This window comes from Rissa tridactyla, chromosome 8 (assembly GCF_028500815.1).
Source record: "Rissa tridactyla isolate bRisTri1 chromosome 8, bRisTri1.patW.cur.20221130, whole genome shotgun sequence".
NCBI classification, from domain to species: domain Eukaryota; kingdom Metazoa; phylum Chordata; class Aves; order Charadriiformes; family Laridae; genus Rissa; species Rissa tridactyla.
This window is the reverse complement of record NC_071473.1, coordinates 43,535,665-43,559,843: the sequence shown is the minus strand read 5'-3', so window position 1 is coordinate 43,559,843 and position 24,179 is coordinate 43,535,665. Positions and strand designations below refer to the sequence as shown.

Here is a 24,179-nt window from a genome sequence, read left to right as displayed (position 1 = left end):
TTACTTAATGCTCATTTTTTCTGAAACAGTTCCCAGAGCTCAGTATTACGCTGCAGGCTCCAAGCGGCGCAGGCCTAGTGCGAGGATGGGAGCGCACAGACACTGGCTCCTGCTGAATCCCCACGGCGCAGCAGAGGTACAGTCCGCCTGTAGTGCCGTGGACAGCCCTGCTTATCATTTCAGCTGGACTCCTAACAAAAGGCACAAGGCAGACAGATATGACTGCATACCTTGGCACCACTGGCAGGACATACACAAACACACAGGTAACTGCAAAGGAAGCACATTATTTCTCTAAACATCTCCCAAGTTGTGATGTAATGCTGTAGCTGGTGAAAGCTCAGCTTCCCTCTGGTCTAGACAGCAGTATGCAGAGGGAAGGTAAAACCCTCCACTTGGCATCCTGAAGCAAAAAGGAGCTCTGTGTCTTCCTCAGATAGACGCAGCACACCCTTTGAACTAGCTGGAATTTGTCCCCTTACCTTCTCAGCACAGAGATCTGCTTTCCCTTTCCTGGCATATATAATCCTACCTCATGGGCAAATGTTCTGATCTCATCTCATAAATCAGTGTAGGTATGCTGCAGGAAGGGGAGGCCACAGGCACAGGCAGATAACAATTCAAACAGAAGTGATAACACATGCAAAGGACACTTCCCAAATTTATTCCCTCTTTAATACTAGTGGGGGGTTTATTTACAAGTCCCCTGCAGCTGAAGAGGGTCCTGCATGTAAGCACAGGAAAACATATATCCTGCTGCTGCTGATCTCACGGCTGCAGAGGAACTTTCTCCAACTTCACAAGTTTTCAACCTAATCATCCAGCCCAGAAAGTGATGAGAAAGGCAAGGCAGCCCTCCTGCAGGTCAGTCCCTTCCCCTCCACGTGTGCACCCCCTTGGCAAATTGTCCTCAGGGGAGGACAGGAATGGAGGGGGTTGGGCTGGGAGAAGTGCAGTGCAGGATCGGGGGCTTCATGAAATGCCTGGTGTGTTCCTGTGTTTGTGAGAAAAGGCAGCATTGGTGGCGGGTGTGGACAGTACCTATCCAGGGGCTCCACCACAGACACAGCAGAGGGCAGGGATGTGATCTAGCGGCGCAGAGGAGGTTGCAGCTCAGGATTGCAGGGCACAGGCAGAGAGCGCTCCATACAGGGAAGGGAGCTGGGACTGCTCCAGGGTAGTGGGACATCAGCAGAGTTTCTGGTGACAGAGATGCTGAATGGCACAGGCTAATGCCAGCAGTGTGCAGGGGGAGAGTAGGTTGGGAAGCAGGAATGAAAACCCGAATGCGTGTTTGCCAGCAGTGGAGGACGGCGCAGAAAGCAAAGCTTTGAATGCAGATGGAAGTGAAGGGGCATGGGACACTGTGGACTGAAATACCTCAGCCAACCTGCATGGAGAACAGCCCTCGCAGAGCAAAACAATAAAGTAAACAGCGACAGCCCAGGCGGGTAGACACAAGCTCCCATTCACTTCTAAGACCGTAACCACGGTGGGAGCATGGCAGGCTGCTGCGCCTTCAGCTGCAAGGCCTTTTCCCCATACAAGCCATGCTTGAACTGCTCAAGGCGAGTTCCCACCGCTCTGGGGCTGGCAGGGAGAGCTGGCAGGTTCCCAGGCCTGGCTCAGGGCCCGTGCAGGCGATGCCGGTGCGGGGGAGGCATGGCTCAGTTTTCAAGCCCTCTCCGCTGGGGGTCCTGGCCAGCATCGCTCTGCCCCCACCGCCCGGCAGGCTCTCACGCTCACCTCGTACTCCTGGGAGAACTTCAGCCCGTCGTTGGCTTTCAGCCTGTCGATGTTATCGGCGAGGTCCGTCACGGGGATGGGGGGGTGGTCACGCATGCCTGCGAGCAAGACAAGGAGGGAGGAGGGAGAGGAAAACGGTTATGGCTCTGCACGGCCGAGGAAGGCTCAACAACAGCATGTGCACAGCAAACCTGAAAGGTGGGTGGCAAGGCGGACATGTGTGACTATGTGAAGCGCTGGGTGGAATGGATGGGAAGTCGGCGAGATTGCACGGCATGCTGCACGCACTCTCAGAGCACACAGTTTGGTGAAACAAAAAGGAAGGTGATGTGCAGAATGTGCATGACCGGGTGAGCATGCTCGGACAGTACAGCCACCGGGCACACAGAGCAGGCCACACAGTGGGCAGGGGCTTGGGCAAGCCCCCGGCAGGAACGGGCCAAGGAGATGCTGTCAATGTGCTTCCCGGGCTCCCGCATGGGCTGAAGTTGAACACACTGATTCTCTGGTGCTCTCACCGCCAAGGGCTGAGGCTGATCCTCTTGCTTACCTCTAACAGCGGCATTAACCACAAAGAAACTCGCCCAGACCTGCACCAATGGAAACCTCTGCAGTGTACGTGCACAACTTTTTGGGTAGACAGATGCTGCCCCAGCCCCTGTGGAGCTAGAGAAAGACAGGATGGGCCCCGTGGAGGAACAGCTGCTCCCCTGGTCAGAGATTGCACAACTTCGCGAGAGCTGAGGAGCAGCTCTGCCTGCAGCTGTGTAACTCAGTGCTTTTCAGTGGTGCTCCGGAGGCAGAGCCAGCTCCAGGGCCCAAAATCCAGCACCACTGGGCTGGCTCGTGCAAGGCACCATGTGCAGTGACATGCCCTACAGCAGCTTCTGGGAGGCTGCTGTGAGCTGGGATGCGGTTCAAGCCGTGGCAGAAGTCTTGCCCTGTCTAAAGCAGGGATGCACAGTATGGCTCATCCCGGGCACAGCCCAAGCCCTGCTCAGGGAAGAGGCCCCGAGGTGGAGATCCCACAGGTCTCGCACAGGGGATGGGTACCATGGGGGTACACATATGGGATTGGAAGAAGCACTACTGGGGCACTGGGCCTCAGGGCTCAGCCATCGCAACCTCTTTCTCTGAAGCTGAGACAGTGAACTGGCATGAACATGGCTGTGAAACATCTCCTTCAAAGCCTGGCTCATGAAAATCCCAAGGCTCGTGACTCCATCGGCTGCTCTGTGGCTTTCCCAGAAACCCCATGTGGGTAATAATGATTATTAATAGGCTGAAGCTGTTGATTCACACCCAGGGAGACAGGCTGGAGCATGGCCAGGAGCTTCTCAATCGCTCAGGAGCCTGAATGCTGCCACAGATGGCAGTGATGGGCCGCTGAGGTGATGGAGCAGCCCCCAAGCTGGGTACATGCATTTTACACAGTGGTGACAAGTCACTAGGTGATAACACAGAAGTGTTACACTGCAGCCGCTGCACAGCAGGGCTCCTCACACCTCTGCCAAAAGCATCTAACATTGCTGCATATAGGCAAGACCCGATCCAACACACACTCATCCGTCTATCACTTGACAGCACAGAGCTAACCACGGATGGACTGAAAGTAGGACAGACGGAGAAGGAAAGATCCCTCTCCTGCCTCGTGCTGAGGCCCTCCTGCAAATGGTCCTCTGCCACTTCACCCATTAGGATCCCCAAGGTAGCTGAGCAGGTCCACAAAGACGATGCTGATTTCTACACAATTTGCTCATTGGTGCCAGAGCCAGAGCTCCAGAGGCTGTAGCTCAGAAGTGACCTTTGCAGTGTGGAGCTGTTACTGATGAGCAATTGAATGAGGGCAACAATGTGGGACCAAGGCAGAAGTGTGGGGCTGGAAGAAGAAAGAGGCTGGAACACAACCACAGTACGTGCTTATCCCAACATGGTTATGTATGAAGTACAGCAAAGCCATGGACCACAGCAGAGCTGCAGATGCTCGTCTCTGCTGAGAAATACAAGGGGGCCCCTCCAAACTTCAGCGAAAGGAGTGTTGCAGCAACAAAGGAGCTGCAAGAACAGACAGGGAGAAAAACGTGTTTGGTATCCCATTATTGTGAACCTAGAACAACTGCCACTGGCAGTGTAGGGCAAGACAGAGATTTGTACACACTACCAGGACTTCTGCATGCTCTTCCAATGACTCTGGCAAGAGGACAGTGAGCTCTCCACCAAGCTAGAAGGACTCAGAGGTCTCACAATGCCTGCAGGGCTACAGACTGCACAGCCCTCAACTCTGCTTCTGAGGGAAGCATCTAACCTATGTACTTCTCCCATTCCTGCGTGCACACGCAGATACCTTGTACACCAAGCAGCGGGGAGGACACACTTTTACAGTTGTTTGAGAGTGAACCTGAAGCTTACAAGACAAGACATAAAGGGGCAGTTAAACCCATAGTCCTGGTACCACTCCATCCAACCTGCTAGAGCAGTAAGTCCCTCTCCTCTGTGCCTGGGACTCTGGTGCCAACAACTGCCAAGCAGACCAACTGCACAGCAGTTCAGAGAAGATCAGCATCCCTTGGCATCCATTCTGCCTAACTCTATGGCACAGGCGACCCAACCTAGGGATTCCAGTTTGCCTGAGGTAGGAGGAGAGTGTGTTCAACCACTGGGCTGCAGAGCACCCTTCAATTTGTCCTCTAGGGGTTTTTAGCTGCCCACTCCCTCCAGAATGGCCAAGGTTATCTGTCCCCACGCAGGGCCAGCTGCAGAGCCTGGCATGCCACTGCAAGGGGGCAGGAAACCTGGGAGCAGGGGAAGGACTGCCACAGGAGTCTCCTGGCAGCCCAGCACCCGGGGCTTTCCCTTCTGCACTGTGCTGCGGTGAGCTGCTGTAGTGCCGTGCAAACAGTACCCGAGCTTGGCCCCACACATCATGTCAGAAAGTGAAATCAGTGCCGTTCTACAGTCTGCTGTGAGTGAGGGTGACCTTCATGACATTGAAACAAAAATTACAGAGACAAGAGAGAAAGGGAAAGAAAAAGCAAAAGGTGTCAAAAGATAAATACAGGAGTTAAAACTAACTTGAGATATTCGGGCAACTGGGGACACTGGCACCTGCAAAGAAAAGAAATGGGGCAAGAACAGAAATCCCATTAGCCTTTAGTCATCATCGCAGAGGTTCAGAAATGGAAAGGCAAAGAGATGAAGATGCAAGGAAAGCACCATCTGCCACAGCACCGGGAGCCTCCCTCCTGCACAGGACTGGCTGCCTGGTGCCGGGGGCTGCTCTGCAGCTGGCTGTTACCCACCGGGCTTTTGGCTCTGGCCAGCACCATCCCCTGACGCTGACAAACACATGGAGCTGGGGGTACTCGCAGAGGAGTGAGTGCCCAGGTCTTCATCTGATGCCAAGAGCTACAGTTCTCACTGCACACCACTGTCCAGGGCCCCATGCTCCCCTAGCCAGCAAGGCAGGAGGATGGCAGGTACAGGGGACATCTGTGCTGCTTGGTGGCCAGGAGGATTGCGCTCAGCCCCAGCAATCTCTGCTCAGTGCCCCTGAGCCTCTAGTTTGCTTCCAGCTCATCAGCAGCGCAACTCAGCCTCATTTCATGGTGTATTGGGACACTGCCCGGTCCCGTATCCTCTCAGCGACTTGGCACAGTGGTACATTAGTACAGGGAGGGTGACAGTGGGGGAAATGACCCTTGTCTGAAGTAAAAACCACAAAAATGAGAAAGCTTAATATTTAATAACAGTAGCCCAATTAATTATGCATTAAACAAGTTTTCCCTGCTCGGCACACTCCAGCAGGGAGACCAGCTACTGAAGTGTGCAGGGCCGGTGGCCAGCACCTCTTGTCAATGCATCCACGCAGCACCGCCTCAACCTTGGGTGGGTGACGAGGACAACAGCATGGCCCCACTGGGCTCGGTGGCTTTCATGCCTCCTCATTAATGAGGACAAGCTTGTCAGGAGCTGGAACAGTCACTCCTAGCTGCATGACACCCACTTCTGCCCCGCAGAGCCTCACAAGTGATGCAGGGAGGAGGAGGACACAGTTCTGTCACTTGGTGGGGGAGCATTGGCTTGCAGCATCCCAGGGCACTGCTGCTGCCTCTAGTGAGCTGGGCACTTTGGGTTGTTTTTGTCTCTCCAGAGAGCTCTGCAATCATCACATGAGAGAGTGTCTCTGGCTTATCCTTAGGCACAGGCAGGAAAAGAGAATTTCCTGGACTCCTCCTCTCTGATGGCAGCTCTTGGCCCTTCCTACAGCTCTTGCAAGGGATACCCTCATTGCAAACACCCCAATCTCTTGTTGATAATGGGAGCAGATGCAAGCCTGACCTCCTCCATGCAATGTAAACCACAAGCATACAGCAAAGATGGCTCTTGTGTAGCTGGGCAGTGGAGACATGTCACAGAAGCCTGTCCCCATGCACAGATGCCCTAGAGCAGCTCAAGGAGCTGCATGCTGTTGCTGACTGTGTGTGACCCCCTCACCTAACACTGCTCCCAGTGATGTGCCTGTTGAGATGTTCTTCCTCTAGCATGGGTGCTGCCTCCCTTGCTTCCCACAGCATTTTCCTCCCGTGCTGCAATACCACGCTGTTCTGTGCTGTGGCCAACAAATGCCCCAGGTCTGCTGGCAACTGCCAGGCTGTCACTGTGTCCTACCTGTGAGATCTGCTATCGGTCCTGCCTGGGAGATGCACTAACTATGGATCTGAGACAGCTGCTCTGGCACAGAGGGAGAAGTGCTGGTGAAGCCCAGCCCAGGTCTGAGCCAGACTGCTGTGAGCAGCAACAGGCTTCTCTTACCCTCCCTCCCGGACACAGCAGGTTTACATCAGGAAACGGTCCTTTCAAAACTCTCCCGTTAGATGAAAGCTCTTAGATGAATGAGCAGCAGGAGGAAAAGGAAAGTAGGTTACAGACCAGGAAGAGCTGCAAGTTAGAAGACAGCTGTATGTGCCTCATTTACTGCTGAACTGCTCCCTCCATCACAAAAGCCCAAGCGCTCCCCCACTTCATCTAGGACTTGGGCTCTCTGAAAGGCTCTGAACAAGCTGGGGTGAGCCTGCCTCTGATTGCTACAACAACAGGTACTGTGCTTTCAGTGCCATCAGAGACACACAGACACAAAGCAGCAGCACGAGACCTTTCTACAGTGCGAAGTAGAGTTGCCTCTGTGGGCTGGCAAACTAGCTACATCCCGAGGCACCACAGGCCAGTGCAGACAAGACAAGATGCTCTGCAGCAAACAGTTGCATGCAGAAAGCAACAGCTGTTACTGAACTATCTGTCATCCTCTGCACTGAGATCACTGTGACCAGCAGTGCGCTTTACTGGGCCACAGCACTGACTGGGAAGCAATGTAGGCTGCTTCTCTACACCCTTAGCTGATCAGAGCAGGAGAGTCAGTACACCAAAGATCCCTGGAGAAAGGTACTGGGACACACTCAGCAGTACAAGGGCTCTCTGTACCTCCTGATCCTCCCAGATGCAGCCCCTGTGGCCAGCACTGCACCAGTGGTGCTCAGTGCTGATCTCAGTCTGGACCAAGCCAGCACAGCAGCTGGGAGCAATGCAGGTGCAGGCACTGGTGAGCACCTCCCAACTCTGTGTGGAGGCTCCTCCTGGCTCAGGACAACTGCAGTGAGCTTCATATAAGGTCTGACGCACACCACACATTAGGTTCTGCCCCTGCCCAAGTTCCCCAGCCTGGTGTGCCGGCAGTGACAGGGCCAGGGAGAAGGATTTGCAGACCAGAGAGTGGACACCTGGATATCCTTGGTTTAAGCCCGCTTTATGCCACTGTGACAGAGAAGGTACAGAGCTGCTGGTGGGGAGGACTGCAACTCCTTCTCTGGCATGGGGACCTGACGAAGAGGAATCGGAGGAGGTGGGGCACAAGGGCTTTAGCTGCTCTTTACCTGGAGTCTGGTAGTTGAGCCGCCTCATCTCAACCGGGTCAGAGGAGTGGGCCAAGAGCGAGTCCTTCAGACCGATGGAGTGCTCATCCTTGGAAGAGGGGGAGTGCGCCCTTTTCCTATGGACAGAGAGAAGCAGGTGAGCTCTGGCAGAGACCATTATGAACCACCCTGGAAAGCAGTCTGGATCCTTGCGTCCCAGGTACCCAGCTCCATCCCATGCTCCCTGGGGCTCTGGGCAAGTCACATCCTCTTCCATGCCTCCAATTCCCACCTATGAAACAGGAAGGATCATACATAAGCGACGGCAGAGGTTTGATTAGTGAGGCACTTTGAAATATGATACTCTGCCTAATATTTATTAGAGAAAAAGCAGATAAATGCAAGATGTTGTTTCCTCTTACTCTGTCTAGGAACTATTTCCTGTAGTGGAAGGATATAATAAAAATTTTTTTCAAGTATTAGAAATATTTAAATATAGAATGCCGTAATATAATAGCGTAAAGGCTCTTCAGGGTGTGTTTTATTGGGCCATTAATACATGTCTTGAATGGTTGAAGGCACCCAAGGCGTGTATTAATGGAACAATAAAATACACTGTTGTCTCTTCATGCTATATTTATGCCTACAGCAATGCCACCACCTCAGGCTCTTGCTGGAATTCACAGGCAAAGCAGGGACAGATCCAATCAAAAAGTGGACGAGTTAATATTAAGGAAAATCTAATACTGCAAGAAGGGTTTCTAGTGATTTTTTAAGTTCTACTTCTTCCTCTATATTACAAATATAGCAGATATACCCATGCAGATGGGTGGTGGGCAGGAGCAGGACAGCAGTACTCTCTTCTGAGTCTGCGTTGACCCTGACGCTTTGCCAACGTGCTGAGCACACAGCAATAGGCAGACTTTGTCCTTTGGCTACAGCCCCAAAATGGATTTTGCCTGATGGTGAACCCCTCTGCTGACCGGATGTTTTCTGGAAGAGGGGGAGCTGCATCACTGCTAGTCTGCACAAATGCTAGCACATGTACCATCCTGCAAATCACAACAGTCCGCCTCTGCTTCTGTCCCCTTGTGAAGCATTTCAAAGCACCCTGGAAGGTTGCCAAGCTCTGCACAGAGGCAGCTGCATCTCTGGGTAGTGGTGACCCTGAGCCACGTGTGATCAGAAACACTCTGCACAGGGCGCTATCACTTCCACAGGGAGCTGTGCATGCTGGGCTGGCACTAGTGAGAAGGAATTAGGAAAAATTTAGTGCATAAATCATGAGTGAAACCTGTGTTCCTGCTGTGGCCCAGAGTGTGAGCAAGCTCCGTCTGCAGCCTGTGTCTGCATCAAACACTGGAGTTGTTCAGTGGGGAGGACCAGCTTGTGAGTCTTGCACTACTCTGAGTCACCTCAACATCGCAGAACCCTTCTAGCTGCCTGGACCGGGACAAAAGAGCTGAAGGACTGAGAGCACTGACAGAAAGAAAGGAAAATACAGGGAAAACAAATAAATTAGTGTTTCTCCTATCAGGAGCACAGCAGGATGTGCCATGTGCTACTGTGTGTCAGTCCCTGAGCCCTTGAGCAAAGTGGCCCAGCTTTTCTGGGGAATGGGCACAGCACATAATTAATGTTTGTCTCTCATTAGCCTAGTCAGGACAACTGATAAACAAACCTCCAGATCCCAAGCTATCCACTGCTACTCAGCTTCAATCCATTCCCATTGTAGATTTGACACTGTGAATAAGCTGCACAGATACCTTTGGGAGAAAATGCCTCCAAAAAGAAGATGGACAGCAAAAAACTGTAGGATAAAACAGCATCACTCTGAGCATGTGGATTGTGCTGGAAGAGGATACGCTGCTACCGCATGGGCTAGGACACAGCAGGAACATGTCAGGTCTGAGCACAGTGGGCTGGTGCTGCTTCCTGATATTCCACCCACACCAGACTCTGGGACAAAGGGACACTGAGCCAAGCTGGACATAGTGGGGCCCAGGTACAGAAACCCCCCTGGGGCCATTTTCTCTTCTTAAAGGCCAGCAAACACTTTGTTTCTTACAATTACCTGATAGTCCCTCAAAGCTTCATCATTACAGACTGCAAGGAGGCACCTGTATTCTTGATAGAACAGCTCTCAGTCTGAAGTGACTGAGAAAACAAAGAAACACCTATAACTGCTTGTGGTGTCATTTCTTTGATTTTTAACTTCATTGCAAAAACAATCTGGGACGTCTTTATGTTGGAACTGCCTCCCTGAGAGTTGTGAGAAGCTCACAATTGCTGGGAGGCTGATTCCTTTGAGGAAACAAAGTCTTTGTAAACCCCCAGGGCTGGCATGCCCCACGTTCCCAAAAACAAAGATGCCCCTTACTAGCTTCAGGCCTGCGTTTTTTAAATGGGAAATATACTTGAAATTTTAGCAAAACAAGAAGATAAAATGGATTCCTACCTTTCTTGTTTACTAGATCCAGGGTAGAGCAAAAACAGAAGAAAGGAGATGATCACTGACACAGAAAGGCACTGACTGCACATGCACGACACAGCTCCATTTAATCAGACAACAAAGCCAGTTCCCTTCCCTCAGGTACAGATACATATGTAAATAGGGAGTCCAGGAGGAGCAGAACCTTGGAGCTGAGCTGATAGAGAATGACCTACTGTAATTGAACAGGCTACACGAACACATGCAAATGCAACCTGTGGCTCCTCAGGAGGACTAACAATCATCTCGCACTACACTTACAGCTCTAGCAGGACTGCTGTGCTACGCAAAAGCAGGTGGTTGCTTCAGCAGCGAGCACAGTGTGTGGATGGTCCTGATCCAGCAGAGAACTGAGAAGCCTCAACAAGAGATACCCTACTCTGATTTCAGCCTGTCACATCCATGCCCTGTTCTCACCACCAAAACTATGTTCCTCAGTAAAAATTCACAGTTGTGGAGGCACCTGCCAGAGATCAAACAGGCAATTTCCACAGAAAAACAGTACTAGACAAGTCCCCAAGGCTGCAAATCCAAGCTGTGAGACCAGAGAGCGGTCAGACTGGCTTTAGGGACAAAGCTGCTCTCCTCTGTCCCACTGTTCACACATTTCCAGAATCCACAGCAGCTCTGTGTCCTGGGGCTGATATTAATTACCTTCTGCATACCCAGCCCTTATGCTCTCTTTATAAAGCAGCTTTCTGCTGTGCCAGGTGGAGACCTTCCTCCTCCCCATGACCACCAAGGACTGTCTATCAGAGCACCCCATATCTCTAGGCTACGAGGAGGCTACAAGGAAGCTATTTAAGGTGCCACCACCTGTAGTGCTTGTCCCATAAATGCTATGTCCTGGACTGGACCTCACCTTTTGAAGAGGAGTATAGCAATGACAATGATGATGATTAATATCACGGCCAGGACAGGTCCCATCACCCACAGCATCTCCGGTTCATCCTGCTGCTTTGCTGAAGCCACTTCCATCACGATCTCATCCGAGTAGGGGCTCGCTGCATATCTCTTCTGAACAGCACCGGCAGGAGAGGGACAGAAAAGCAAGCGTCCATTAGGCTAAAGCAACAGCTACATCCCTGAAATGTGGAGGTTTCCCCTGGTCTCTGGCTAACAGGGAACAGTCATGCTTCTCAAACCCCAGCAGCACGCCATGGGATCCTCCCTCCCTCGGCATCAGCAGAGGTCACGCTGTGGAAACAGTCTCTTCCTGGTGTGAAACATTCCCAGTGCCAACTACTTTCTGGCTAGCAGACTTGGCCCTGAGGTGCCAAACTAGAGCAGCCCGGCTAAGAGCCACTTGCCAGCCCTGGATTCTCTTGGAGACAAATCACAAGCTTTTGAATCCCAACCAATTGCACAGTGGGGCTGGCTGATGATTCCTAAGTGGTTTATAATACCTACTGTGCTGATATCAACACATCTCTCCAGGACAGGGCTATATTAGGAAAACCCCTGCTGGGCTAGGCAGTTTTCTTAAAGGAATGAAATGACAGGAACATTTTCTACCTGATGTCTCAGCCCTGACAAACAGACCTCGGAAAGGGGCTCATGCTTATGGTTCCTTTCCAGACACTTCTGCAATGTGGCAGCCCAGTGATTTATAACCCGAAGGGACAGCTTTCTAGCTCCACCGGCAAGATGGGATTAACAGAGACCCAAACCCCTCCTGCAGAAAAATGACACTGCACCTGGCTTGTTCTGCTGCTGTTGCTAAGGCTTATGGAGCTGTGTTGTCCCTTCAGAGCTCAACCTCGCTGGGTCAGAAGGGTTAAATGCTGCAAAAAGAAATCCTTTCCCCCTATTAGAGAGGGCCAGAGATGTATCAGCTCAGTGCCTGTGGCTTTTGAGCAGCACCTGCTGCTCAGCATTAGGGAGCCAGAAACGCTCTGCTCCTGCCATAGAAAGTTTCCGTCACTGAAGAGGTGCCTGTGGATCTATAAATCGCCTGCTTTAAGGTCAAAGTTTAAACACACACTTCATGTCTGTGTGCATGTGAGGAGAAGAAAGAGAAAAATCAAGCGTGCTGGTGTCACACAAATGCACATCTTGATCTCCTCTCACAGATGCCCTTGATCCCAGCCAGCTTGGTTTCAAACATGCATGGAGTACAGAAAATGCTCTTATCTGTGACATCCTTCTGGCAGCACGCGCAAGTGCAGCATCCTAGCTGCTCTCCTCAGATTTATCAGCGGTCAGAGATGCCTCTGGCTGGAGGAGGAGCCTGAGGGGTGGTTGCTGCTTTGTCCGTGAAACCTTTCAGCCCTACGAGACCCTGTTTCATTGACCCTGAAATAGCTGCTGGATCCTGGTTCAGCTCTGTTCCTAAAGAAAGTCTGCATGAGATCACTGCAACCCATCGGTATGTTCCTACGCCCCCTCGTCCAGTTGAAACAACAGAGCAGGGAGTCTGAGCATGGCAGAGACAAGAGGATGCCACTTCGGCGGTGAGAGGATGGGGCAGAAGGCCTGGGGCTCCCCTTTGTATGGGCAAGCATCTACTCTGTGAGAAAACCACAAAGGGTTTGCCTGTGACTACCCAGAAAGGTCAAGCTGCATTAGGCAGTGGTAGTGGGGGGGGCACGCTGATCTGTGCAGCAAGGTAACATGTGCCTTCATCTTGAAAGCTTTGTGCGAGGGGTAAAGATTCATATTTTTGCAAACACACTTTGGAGATGCCTCCTTCCAAAAGAAGGCAGAAGCAGAAACGACCAGAAGGACTGTTATCTCAGTGGCATTTCCAAAGGCAGATTGCAAGGTGCAGGTGCTCCGGCTCTCGGAGATGGTGTTTCAACCACACTCTCCTTTGCCTTTGAAGAATGGCGATGCCTGCTGGCACTAGAGACACAGCAAGTGATTTAAGAGGAGCTGAGTGGGGGAGATAGTGCACAGTCCTGGACAGAGTGCCTCGTGCTTCATATGAAAATGGGTGCGATGCAGCGGGGGATGCAGAAAAATAATTCTGCTGGCTGGTGGGTCACTGGAGGGCTGTGGCAGATTTATGCTAGGGAGGAGATGATGATGATAGTCTGGGATCAGCTAGTTAAGGTCATGTCTTCTCGACAGGGATTGCCAGGATAGCACATCGCTGGGCCTCTGCCTTACCTTGCTGTTTATCTGTGACTCTCCTTCCCTCACCAGTGTGCACATCTTGCCACGAGAACACGTGAGCTGGATGAGTAATGAAGAACTTGACCAGCCCTAATGAGCCATTACAAGCAAACGAGGCTGAGGAAGGAAGCCGTGGCTTGGACGCTGACCAAAGGATTCTGTGCATCTCTATTATTTCCATTATTTACACGCTGGCCGCTGCTACTGCCGCCACCACCACCACTCCTGCCCTCCGTGTTTACAGCTGGACACTGATGCACTGGTCTCACCGTGCTGCTCTCTGCTTATTGCATCAGCTACGCCCTTCCCTCTCACATGCCCAGGCCCCGTGTGCATGGTGACACGCTGCTGACAAAGGCATGGCCCATTTGCCTCAAGCAAGGAGAGGCACAGGAGCAAGAATCCCTATGCAGCAGGCACGTGCACAGCTATGCCCTGCTGACAACCCACTGCAATGGGAGGTAGGTTTGTTTGTTTCTCCAGACACCACCTGGAGTTGAGATTCTGGGCAGAGCGGGTCATATGAAGGAAGGTTTGCAGAGGGAGCATCCTGTTCACTGCAGAGCCTCAGCAGCCACCGTGCAGGGTAGGATTTCAAGGGGCTGTTTCCACAGTCACTTACTTAAACTAAAGCAGAATGAGAACCCATTCCAACCCAACCACGTGTCAAGCTCTGCTCTGGGCACAGCCCAGCAAGCCACAACCGAGCTTGTGTAGAACGCGTGTGTTGACACTGCCCTCCACTCTCATCTGTTATGTCAAACATACGTGCCATTTCCCTCCAAAACCACCATCTATCAAGTCAACTCCCACGGCTGCCTGAGCTTGTTGAGACCAGCTGTGCAGCCCCACTCTCCTCTCTTCAGAGAAAACTCCATCATCCTGGCTCGCAGTAATTGTTCACTCTGCCTGCACTGAGCCCACCTCACCTCTGCTAGGACAGACTGTACCTCCCCAGCAGAAAGTCCTTACCGTGTCTCCATCCTCCAGCGAGGCCAGCACGAAGCAGCGATAGCTCAGGTCTTGAGACAGGGGCTTGTTGTAGAAACCTTTGTAGTTCTTCTCGTCCCCCAGAGTGAAGGTCTCAGGCAGCACATCCACTTGAGCAGCAATGTAGGGCTTGAGTCTGTCTGCCTGGCGTCGCTGGCGCCTGCTCTGACTCCCTTGGCTTATGGCCTCCAGCAGCTGGGGACAAACAAGGTGCATCGCTATTGCTTCGCCCAGCGTGACACCGCCTTACGCTGTTACCTTACCGGTTGTAGGACTCAGCAGGGTGGAAGGGAGGGGAGAAGATACTGGGTTTGATTTGGACTTGGCGGTACAAAGACACCAGAGGGATTTGTTATCTGTTTAGGCACTGCTGGGGCACCAGTCTGCAGACCCTCACTGCAAGCATCTCTGCCAGGAACTCAGCTTTGAGAGAGTCCTGAGCCCTGGGATGCTGACACGGTGAATGTTAGGGCTGAGACAGCCTGTGTTAATGCATCCCAATGAGCTGCGAGGGAACTGGGCCATGTTCTGTGGCCCAAATGTTGGTACGGACAGCAACTCACGCTCTCTATAGACACTGGATGTGAATTACAGCTCATGCTGATGTAAAGGGAAAAAGTGACATTTGCTGTGTCTTTCCCTTCTGTCAGTGCTTCGGTATTTCACCTGCTGCTGGGCTGCTGGCAGAGCTTTGTGTAAATCACATAGAATGATAACAGATTTCATGGGATGTTCAGAGTAAAAATGGCAAATTTCATAGTCGGCCACAAATTCATGAAAAAGGATATAAACACACAAAAATTCAATTACACTGCTAAGAAAGACTCTCAGATGTTTAAAGATGTTTTTCTAATGAATAAAAACGAATATCAGGCTTGGAACAGAAATTCTAATTTAAAATGAAGAAGGAGGCATGAAATACATTTCACACACGAATGTATCAGTGCGGCATTGTCAGGGCAGACGGGGAACGTCAGTGGGGCTGAGGACAGTGATGTGCACACAAAGCCACGCTGCTGAGCTGAGCTCACTCCCTCTGAGGAGGAAAAGCTGGGTAAGGCACCCCCCGCTCTTTCCCCTCGACAGTCCATCCTTGTTCTCTTATGAATACTCATGTCGGAGCAATTTAGGAAAGCTATAGCTTGTCATTGCAACAGCACCAAAAAAAAAAAAAAGAAAAGAAAAAATCCAGGATGGAACAGTCTCAGTTTCACAAATATCCTTGCAACTGCAGGGGAAAAAAGGCAGATAGTCTTCGGACTGTGGAGTTTGCTCCTTACACACATCTCTTGTACCTTACAGCTAAGCTCTTTGGGGCAGAAAGCACAGCTGTATGTGCATGAAACCATAGGGATCCAGTTGTGACTGAGGTTGCTGGATGCTACTGCCACCTATATATGTAACACACGCCCCAAAAAACTGCACCAAAAGAAATGCTAGGCTTGCAAAGTTCACATCCTGAAAAATAAGAAAACTAATATTGCCTGCGCAAAATTAATCCAGCCGTCTTATGTATGTGCATTGTGTTACAATCCTTGACTGCACGGTCACAAACTATCTTTTCTGTAACTCCCCTGCTTTGTTCAATACACAGGACAGACAGTGCTTAATCAAAGAGCAGCTATTCCATATTTTGTTTTCTTCTTTGCGTTATGCAGCCTGAGGCCTTGTTTATTGCTTACTATTCAAATACAGGTCTGAAGACAAAATTAATAATTTCCTTGTGGGCTTTTCTATGGTGCTGATCACTATAATATTACAAGTGCTTCACAAACATTAACGATCTTATCTTCCAAACACCCATATGAGGTGAGATGAAAGTGATTATCCTAATTTTACAGATAGAGAACAGAAACACAGGGACATTAATGTAAAAAATGCCCACTAATTTTGAATGTCAAATTGAAAAGACATCAGCTTGTTTTATTTTTATAGAAAAGTTAGTATTTTTTTTACAGCACTGACTGTATCCAGCAGAGCTCCTATTGACTTTCTCTGCAGCTGGGGATGCTTAGGCTTTGCAAATGAGGCTCCAGGATCTCAAACTGAGCACTCCAAAAAAAAGCAGAACATGCAAGACAGCGTCTGCTAATGAAAATTAGCAGAAATTTTATATCATTTGCCCAGGACTGGGTGAAACAGAGATAGAAACCAGTTCTCTCAATAACTTTCAACCACCTAAAGCTCAAAACCAAACCATCCTTTCGCATCCTAGTCTTCTATTTCTTGTGACTTCTTCCAATTTCTGCAATGAAATGATGCAGGAGACCTACAGATGATGGTTCTCCATCACACAATTGTGCTTCATGTGCAGAACAGATCCACCCATACACGGCGTGAGCAGGGACCCCATGGAAAAGACTGTGCAATCATGTAATTAAAGATTAATGATAAGCAAGGGCTGACTTACAGCTTCTAACACTTTGTAATTTATGAGTGCTTCAAGCTTGCAACTTTGTTCTCTTAATGGAACCTTTGTGCGATTTCTTGGAATTTTTCCTTATTACTTTGGGGGTGGGGTGTGTGTGTGGGGAAGAGCTGACACAGCCTTTGTGTGGGACTCTTCTGACACCCACATACGTACCGCACTGCTGGTGTTGGAGGACTCCTGCACAGAATAAGCTGCATCTTGGGGTGAATGGGCTGGTGAATGCTGAAAGCCTTTAACAAGCAAGTGTGAAGGGAGCTTTGCAGGTTTTGTTAGATATTAGAGTGAACTCTTTATCCAAACTGTGGGCTTAGGTCCTATCCAGAGAGGGAAAAGCCTCCTGACAGCTTAATGAACTGAAAACAATATCTTTCTCTCCTAGCTTGTTTTCAATATCAGCATGGGTGCTGCAGCGGAAAAAGGCTGCAAAAAGTGTACGGTCCAAGACAGGATCTGTCCTGGTCAGAGCTTTGAGACACTCAAGTGTGGTCTCCCACAGTGGCACATTCTGGGAGGTGGCTCCTCCCTTGCTTGACTCCAGCCTCCTTCCTACGTGCTGTCACCAGCCCAGAAAGGCTGAGTGGGCACTGCACGTCCCACAGACCACCATCTCTGATGTACAGCCTGCACCTATGTCACTGCACCCATGCCATTGCCAGGAGGCCTGGGCAAAGCGTGCCGGGCCACCTGGGAGCCACTTCTATTACAGCAGCTGCTACAGACTCCTACCTGGTCCAGCTCCATCTCATCAGGTGTCCGCCACCGAGCAGTTGGGCTGCTGGTGCTCTGATCCGCTGGCACAACCACGATGTAGTACCACCTGGGAAGGAAGGAAAGCATAAGCACTGGACCCTAAGTCATGTCTCTGGCAGATCACCGAATAACACGTGCCATATGCCTCCCAAGGATGACCTGCTCATCTCCCTGACCTCTACGCAGGAAAAGGGTTCAGTGAGGAAGAGGTCGGTTTTCCTGCTGTACCAGAGAAGAGAATACTCCCGTTAGCACTCATTAGGTTAATGAAGATCTACACACTGTGCTCCAGAGGGTGGTGTAGGAGCTGTGAGGACATTTATATAATCGGATTGTAGCAAGAACCCTGGGGGAATTGTGCTTCAGCACAAGGATACCACAGTAACGAATAAGACTTCCATAAACTCGCTTTTTTAATCTCCTTGAGGCTTTAGGCATTATTTATTTAAAGGATATTATACAGTGTCAGAGGAAGTCCCTCCTGATCCTCAACTGCGTTTTTGTTGGTAGCATCTGGAGTATACCCACCAGGGTGAGGGCAAACTGTCAGAGAATTGTCTTAATTTTATTGCACATAAATATTTGCTCAGAAAGAGCCAGCAGTGTGATCCCATGTTACGGGTAAACGCCTGGCTCTGTACCGCAGCATGCTCAGAAATTCACTCCCAGGTTACAAAATCCACAGGTTGGCAGAGGTCTGCCCTGCCCTTTTCCCCATCTCTAGCCTCCCACCCTGCCTTCTCCACCTTGGCACAGCACCTACCTAACCGGCACAGTGGTCTGGACTTTGGGAAGGGTGAGCGTGAATTTTCCTTCCTGTATGTACTTGTTTGTGGCGATGGGTTTGCTCTGCAAGACGTCAGGAGCGGTGCGGATTGAGACGAGGTGCTGGAGCCCCCCAGCACTGCTCCCGCGATTCATTAGCACAAAAGAATAGTCCGTGTCTGGCTGGAGGTCACTTATGAGTTTCTTCATCGAGTGGCCATCCACCTCCACACTCTGGCTATTGTACAGAATCTGAAACGGGAAAAGAACACGCTCATGCAGCTGACAGCTGCTGATGAAAACTCACACTCAAAATAGCAGCGTTAGAGACGACAATTTGGCTCTGGGCCCTCCCTCAGGTGGTTCAGCTATTGTGCGCTTCGTAAACAGCCATAAATCTTTACTTAAAGAAGAACAACCCCCAGTACAGGGTTGAACCATGCTCCCTGTGCCTCGCAGTGATGGAGCAGAGAGGGTCATCTCAGCAAAGCCCAGGTGGCCAGTGAGGCTGGTGGTGCCACAAGCACTGCTTTTCAGCACTGGTTTGGGGCAGGAATCCAGATGGCTGTGCTTTGCCCTCGTGTGGAGATGAATGGGTCTTTGTTTCTTGTCTCACGAGGCTATAACACACAATATGCTTTTGGTGTAAAACCCTGTCTGCTTTTAATTGGTGTCATTCCCGTGTCTACCAGCTGATGCCTGATCGAATGGTTAATGCAGAGCATCCCCCTCCCAGCAAGGTGACTGGGGGTGGTGGCGGGGTGGGGCGGGGGTTACACGCCTCACCAATGATCTGAAAAATCCCCCACAGGGCTCACAAACTGGTACCCGAAACAGCGGCTCTGCAGGTGTGACACCCTGTTGCCATGACAACAGATACTGATGCCGCACCAGCCGTGGGCAGGAGATCGGTGCTGCTTTTCCCTGCCGTGCTTGCAGCGAGGGGCTGCTGGGCAGGGCAGGGCAGGGGCATTGGTGGCCCAGGGCAGTGGGCAGCCCCCCCCCACAGCTTCCCTTTGGGCCTGTTGGCCCCCCAGCTACCGACATTTTCTCAGTGCCCTGTTGCGGATATGCAGGTCCCCCATATCCCTCAAGGCACAGCAGTCATGGGCACTGCCATATTAGCTGCACCAAACAGCTCATCTGCCCTGGGAACCTTGATCCTGGTCTTGCTGGAACAACGCCTGTAGCCCAAAATGCTGGGTGCTGCCTCTGCAAAGTCAGAAACTCAGACAGTTCTTGGAGACAGAGGCAGAGAACCAGAGAGGTCAGAGGTTGTGCTCCAGGTGTGATAAACCAGCATGTTTCTTTCAACCAGGTGACCGTCCAGTGTGGCAGGGGAGCGCTGGATTCCTGATAGCGGTGCAGAGACACAGAATACCAAAAACTGGCAATGGCAGAGCTGGAGCATGTTAAACCATGGCAGTTATTATGTGCCACAGGCAGAGCCCACACAGTAAAATGTGCTCTTTCCAACATTGGCCTTGAGAGAGAGAAGACAGCTCTGTGGAAAAAAAATTTCTTGAAGTAAACCAGATTTTTCACCAGCTTAGCCTACCGTTCAGGCTGATACAGGCAGCAAGGGAGGGACCAAACTTTCCTTCCAAGTCACCTTTTTAGCAGGTGACAGAAATCTGCAGAAAGCCACCAGCTCTCTGGGACAAGGGCAGCTGATTAGCACTACTCTAATATTTAGTGCTGGAGCTGGGAGGAGCTGGGAGGCCCTGGAAAGAGATCTGAAGGACAGTGGAGCACAGGGACCAGGCTAGGCCTGGAATTTGCAGCTCTGCTTTTGTGTTATCCAAACAGCGATACCCACAGCATGCTTCACGTCTTCTTCAGATCACTTTGCATGGAGGTCAGTATAGGAAAAGAGCCCCAGCTTTTATGCTGCTGAGAAGAGACTCTCAACAGGTAACAGAGCAGCAGTGAGAAGCCAGCAATGCAGGAGAGATGCAATCAATCTTGTTTGTTGACATGCTTCAATCTTCAGGGATGAACTGCAAAAATAAGTACCAAGTACTAAAATAAAAGAGGTTTACAGGGACAAAGCCTCTGCTGGCTGTCTCATGTGCAGGAAAGGCTGTCAAAGGTAGGATGGCTGGAAGGAGTTGTTCTCTGCTGTGGCTCCTCTTAAATTTTCTCCTGGGCTTTAATCCCTTTCTCCAAAGACACACACATCAGATGGGTGCTAAAGTGAGTGAAAAAGGTAAAATGAAGAAATGCTTCTTATAGTGCTAGAGTATCAGATATTTATTTGGCAGGTTTCACGCTGCTCTGACACAGAAGTAAGCACAACAAAGACAGGAGTGCTAGACTTCAAGTCATCTTAGCAGCTTTGCTGCCTGCCCCAGCACCACTCCTTGCAATGATATTGCAATGGTACAGGTCCAGATATTCCAGATGACAGCAAGTCAGGGGGTGTCCTGGGGGACCAGCGGGACCTCACTTCATGTGTTCCAACACAGACTTGAACAAAACCAAACTTCCAACATTAAGAGCTATGCTGGAAGGATGCAAAGCCTCTCACCTGTGCCTCTCAGGTGAGACTTCTCATTACGAATTCTTCCCTCATAAAGGTATCACCAAGTGCTTCTGCATGCGCTCCAGGGAAGATACTCGCCCACCAACTGCCTGCACATAAGGCATCTGCTGGGGACATAGCTGTTCTTCTGGAGCAAGAGGAGGCAAAAGGATCAAGCACTTCTGTTTAGAGCTTTCCTGCTCGCTCTGCACTAGAATTGGCCAGGACACAGTCTCCAATTCAGTCCTGACACCAGATGATGATTTTTACGGCCATGCACAGAAATTTGTGTCCGAAGACAGTGAAATTGGGATTTGCAATGCTTTGCTGAAGCATTCTTTGCCATCCCCCCTTTTCACAGTAGCAGTTCTGCGTTCCTTTACCTGCCATAACACATTGTCTTCTCAAATGCTATGCACCATTAGTTAATGCCTCTACACAAACCCTACAATAATGTAAGGGCTCAGAAACAGTCATTTGTGTGCAGCTGAAGATGCCTGGGAGCTCAAGCAGGAATGCTATTTAGAGGTTGCATCATGGCCCACTGGTAACTACTTAAGTCAGCAGCAAATTTGGCCCAAGGGCTCTGAACTGCCAAACATTGCTGACTAGCCCATGGATTGCTGTAAAATGTCATTTGTGCTGCTCTTGCCCACAAGAGAAGATTTGCAAAGCGAGGTGGGTACAAATGTCACTGCTGAAGGTTTGCTGCTTGATTTCAAGGCAGTAAAGGATGTATTGAACTAGAAGATGAAAAGACACATAGTGTGCAACACCGGAAAAAGATAATGACTCGATGGAGAAGTGGACAAGGTTACCTTTTTTGCGGGCAGGAATAATTGCTACGTTCCATGGGACACACTGTGAGAAGGCACTGCCCAGCATTCTTAGGGGTTATTTCCGAACCTGTATCATAGTAATTTTCAAAAGGTGCTGTTCCTTCTCCCCATTTGCAAAATACCTTGGAATGCTGCCTTTAACCAATATATCCTCTGTCCTGCTCTTAAGTTGAAGAATGTGTCTCAGGAAAAGTGCAGTTTCCCCAAGGAGAACGTTGTATCTATCTTGCACTTTCCATGAAAGCTCTGGAACAGCTTTTGGCAAGCACACCGGAATAGAAAAGGAATGGTGCCTCTGCTCCACCACAACTGCTGAGCCACATTTTACAAGAAATTTATCTCCTGGACCAGAAGAAGCTGTGAAAATTCCCCAAAGAGAACTCAAACCTTCATTATTGATTTGGTAGCAATGAAAATTCCTAAGGTCTCAGTTCATCCCCTATAAAAAAAAAAAAGCACCAGTCCTGTCTGCGCCTCACTATTCATTGTCAGAACAATATCTACTTTAATTAAATCTGTTAAAGTAGAATATGACACCCTTTGGGACATAGATTTAGCATGAGACTGTTTATCAAGTGTAGATAAAACTAATTGTTCCCATGGAGATTTATCTGCTATGCTAGTTACAGTATTAGGCTCTGGCCTCGGCATCCCATGTGCCTGAATTAGAGGAGAGAGGCGAATCTTGTTTATAAAAATACAAAGTCCTGAAGGTTAAGGATTTCTTTCGAGCGGCACAATCAACGACCTGGAGCTGACCCTCTTAGCTCCTGGCCTTGACTCATGTGTGTCTGCAAATCTGGGAATATTAATAGAAAGAAGACACTATTAGAGAAATATCCTTTTAACACTCTCATTTGCATGACTGCTCTTCAGTTAGCAAGTGGCTACTGCCATCTGCTCCTGTGTCATCTGAGGGTTAACCCGCAGCAGGGGCAGACCCTGAGTCACCGCCTGTGTAAGCAATCACAGCTACAAGGCCAGACAAGGCATCAGCATTACGTCCTTGGCTCCTGGCTACTTCCAACCACTCCACCATCCGCATGTGGTAGTAACGCTCCAAAGGTCACACTGTCCCTTTCTAGCACTGCGCTGTCAGACAGAGATGTGGGCTCTGTGCCACAAGAACAAGGCAAGATGAGAAACAGCCTGGTTCTTCGGCAGAGAGCAAAGTAACAGGGCTCTGTGAAGTTCCTTGCGGCCAGATATCTGAACACTGATCCTAACGCACCCTACACCTGCGGAAGCTTTGAATACCACAAGGTCTTCACAAAAGCCTTGTCTGCTTCAGCTAAACTCTGCATGTTAACAAGTGCTTGCTATTGATCATGGTAATTCAGCTTCAGGATTTAAACAAGGAGAGTTAATAATAAGGAAGGGGAGGTGCTCACACACTTTGATGTGGATGCAGTTCAAGACCTTCCCCTCATTCCCCTGGCCATGGATCCCCCACAGCTCATGCAGGTCTTGCATTTGCTCTTCAGGCACAGCATGGCAAAGGGCATGTGCAAGGAGGAAGGGAAGTCACGCGGCTCTCACCCCTGGCCGCCTCTGCAGAGGCAGCAGACAGCTACTGAGACTGGGTGGAAGATTATCCTTGGCGATGTGACATGTTGGTCTTGTTTCTTAAGGGAGAGAAGCTGCACTGAGATCTACAGAAATTTCTGCCACACTCTAGTCTTTTACCCACATCAGTGATCCGCACCGGAGGACAGACAAGAGCAGGAAGACGTTGGGTCATCAGTGCTGTCTGCAGCCTGGTGGATGACACTACATCCAGAACTGTGCTGGAGAAAAGAGAGCAGCAGCCATTCCTGCAGAGTTCCCCCTGCACTGACATGTTGTGCAGCTCACACCTGTATCATCTTCTGGAAGGATGAGGATGCTTCTCTCCTTCACTCCCTGAGATTATGCATCTGCCCTTGATGCTCTGAAGTAACTCATAAAGGCAATCCAGATGTTTGAGACAGGACATGTTGCAGAAGGAGTCATTCTTAGTTTGATTCACTGGCTGGTTTTCAGACCGCTTTGTCTTGGTGATCTCTTCCGATTAAACCACATTTATAACTTTTCACACTTCAACTCCAAGTCAGGCACCAGGACAAGCTTGTGTAACCACTGTTACGGAGCTGAAAAGGCCAGCCTGACTGGTAGGCCCCAGCCGAGTGATACAAGGTACCAAGATGCTTGAGAAAGCTGATGGAGAAGTAAAGCACTGATGGGGACTGCGTGAACCACAACCACCCATGGGAAAAGCATCAGTGATTTGGGGTGACGGACCAGTTTCCCTTTCCCTTCGAAAACGCAAGTAATTCAGGGGCACCATCAAGGGAGGAGTGGGTGCACTTAACAAAAGCTGCTAAGTTGGTTTCTAGCTGGATGGTGATCCCTGAGATATCCCCGTTCTCTGACTGCCTCTGCCCAGTGCGCATCTTCACTGCTTGGCGTTTCCTGTTGGTATGCTTCAGCCAACTCTATTGACTCCTTTTTCGTTACCATGAGCCAAGTGCTTACTGGCTATCCCACAACTGATCAAAACAGAAAGAAATCAACAAAACTACAGCACCTTCTGGCCTAAGAAGAGTGAGTGGAGGGAAAGCAAGCAGCAGTGTGCTCTACT

At 50.2% G+C, this 24,179-nt stretch overlaps 1 protein-coding gene across 5 annotated transcripts in view; it reads right to left on the bottom strand.

Moving 5' to 3' along the window:
• PTPRF (protein tyrosine phosphatase receptor type F) overlaps window positions 1-24,179 on the bottom strand; it is a 390,558-nt gene that overhangs the window by 25,609 nt on the left and 340,770 nt on the right. For all 5 annotated transcript variants that reach the window (XM_054210595.1, XM_054210596.1, XM_054210597.1 and 2 more), the window contains 6 exons: window positions 18,195-18,448; window positions 17,408-17,498; window positions 14,233-14,445; window positions 11,006-11,160; window positions 7,674-7,789; window positions 1,747-1,844 (listed from right to left, as the gene is read on the bottom strand). In XM_054210595.1, the coding sequence (XP_054066570.1) occupies window positions 1,747-1,844; window positions 7,674-7,789; window positions 11,006-11,160; window positions 14,233-14,445; window positions 17,408-17,498; window positions 18,195-18,448 (927 nt within the window). The remainder of the gene's footprint in view (window positions 1-1,746; window positions 1,845-7,673; window positions 7,790-11,005; window positions 11,161-14,232; window positions 14,446-17,407; window positions 17,499-18,194; window positions 18,449-24,179) is intronic.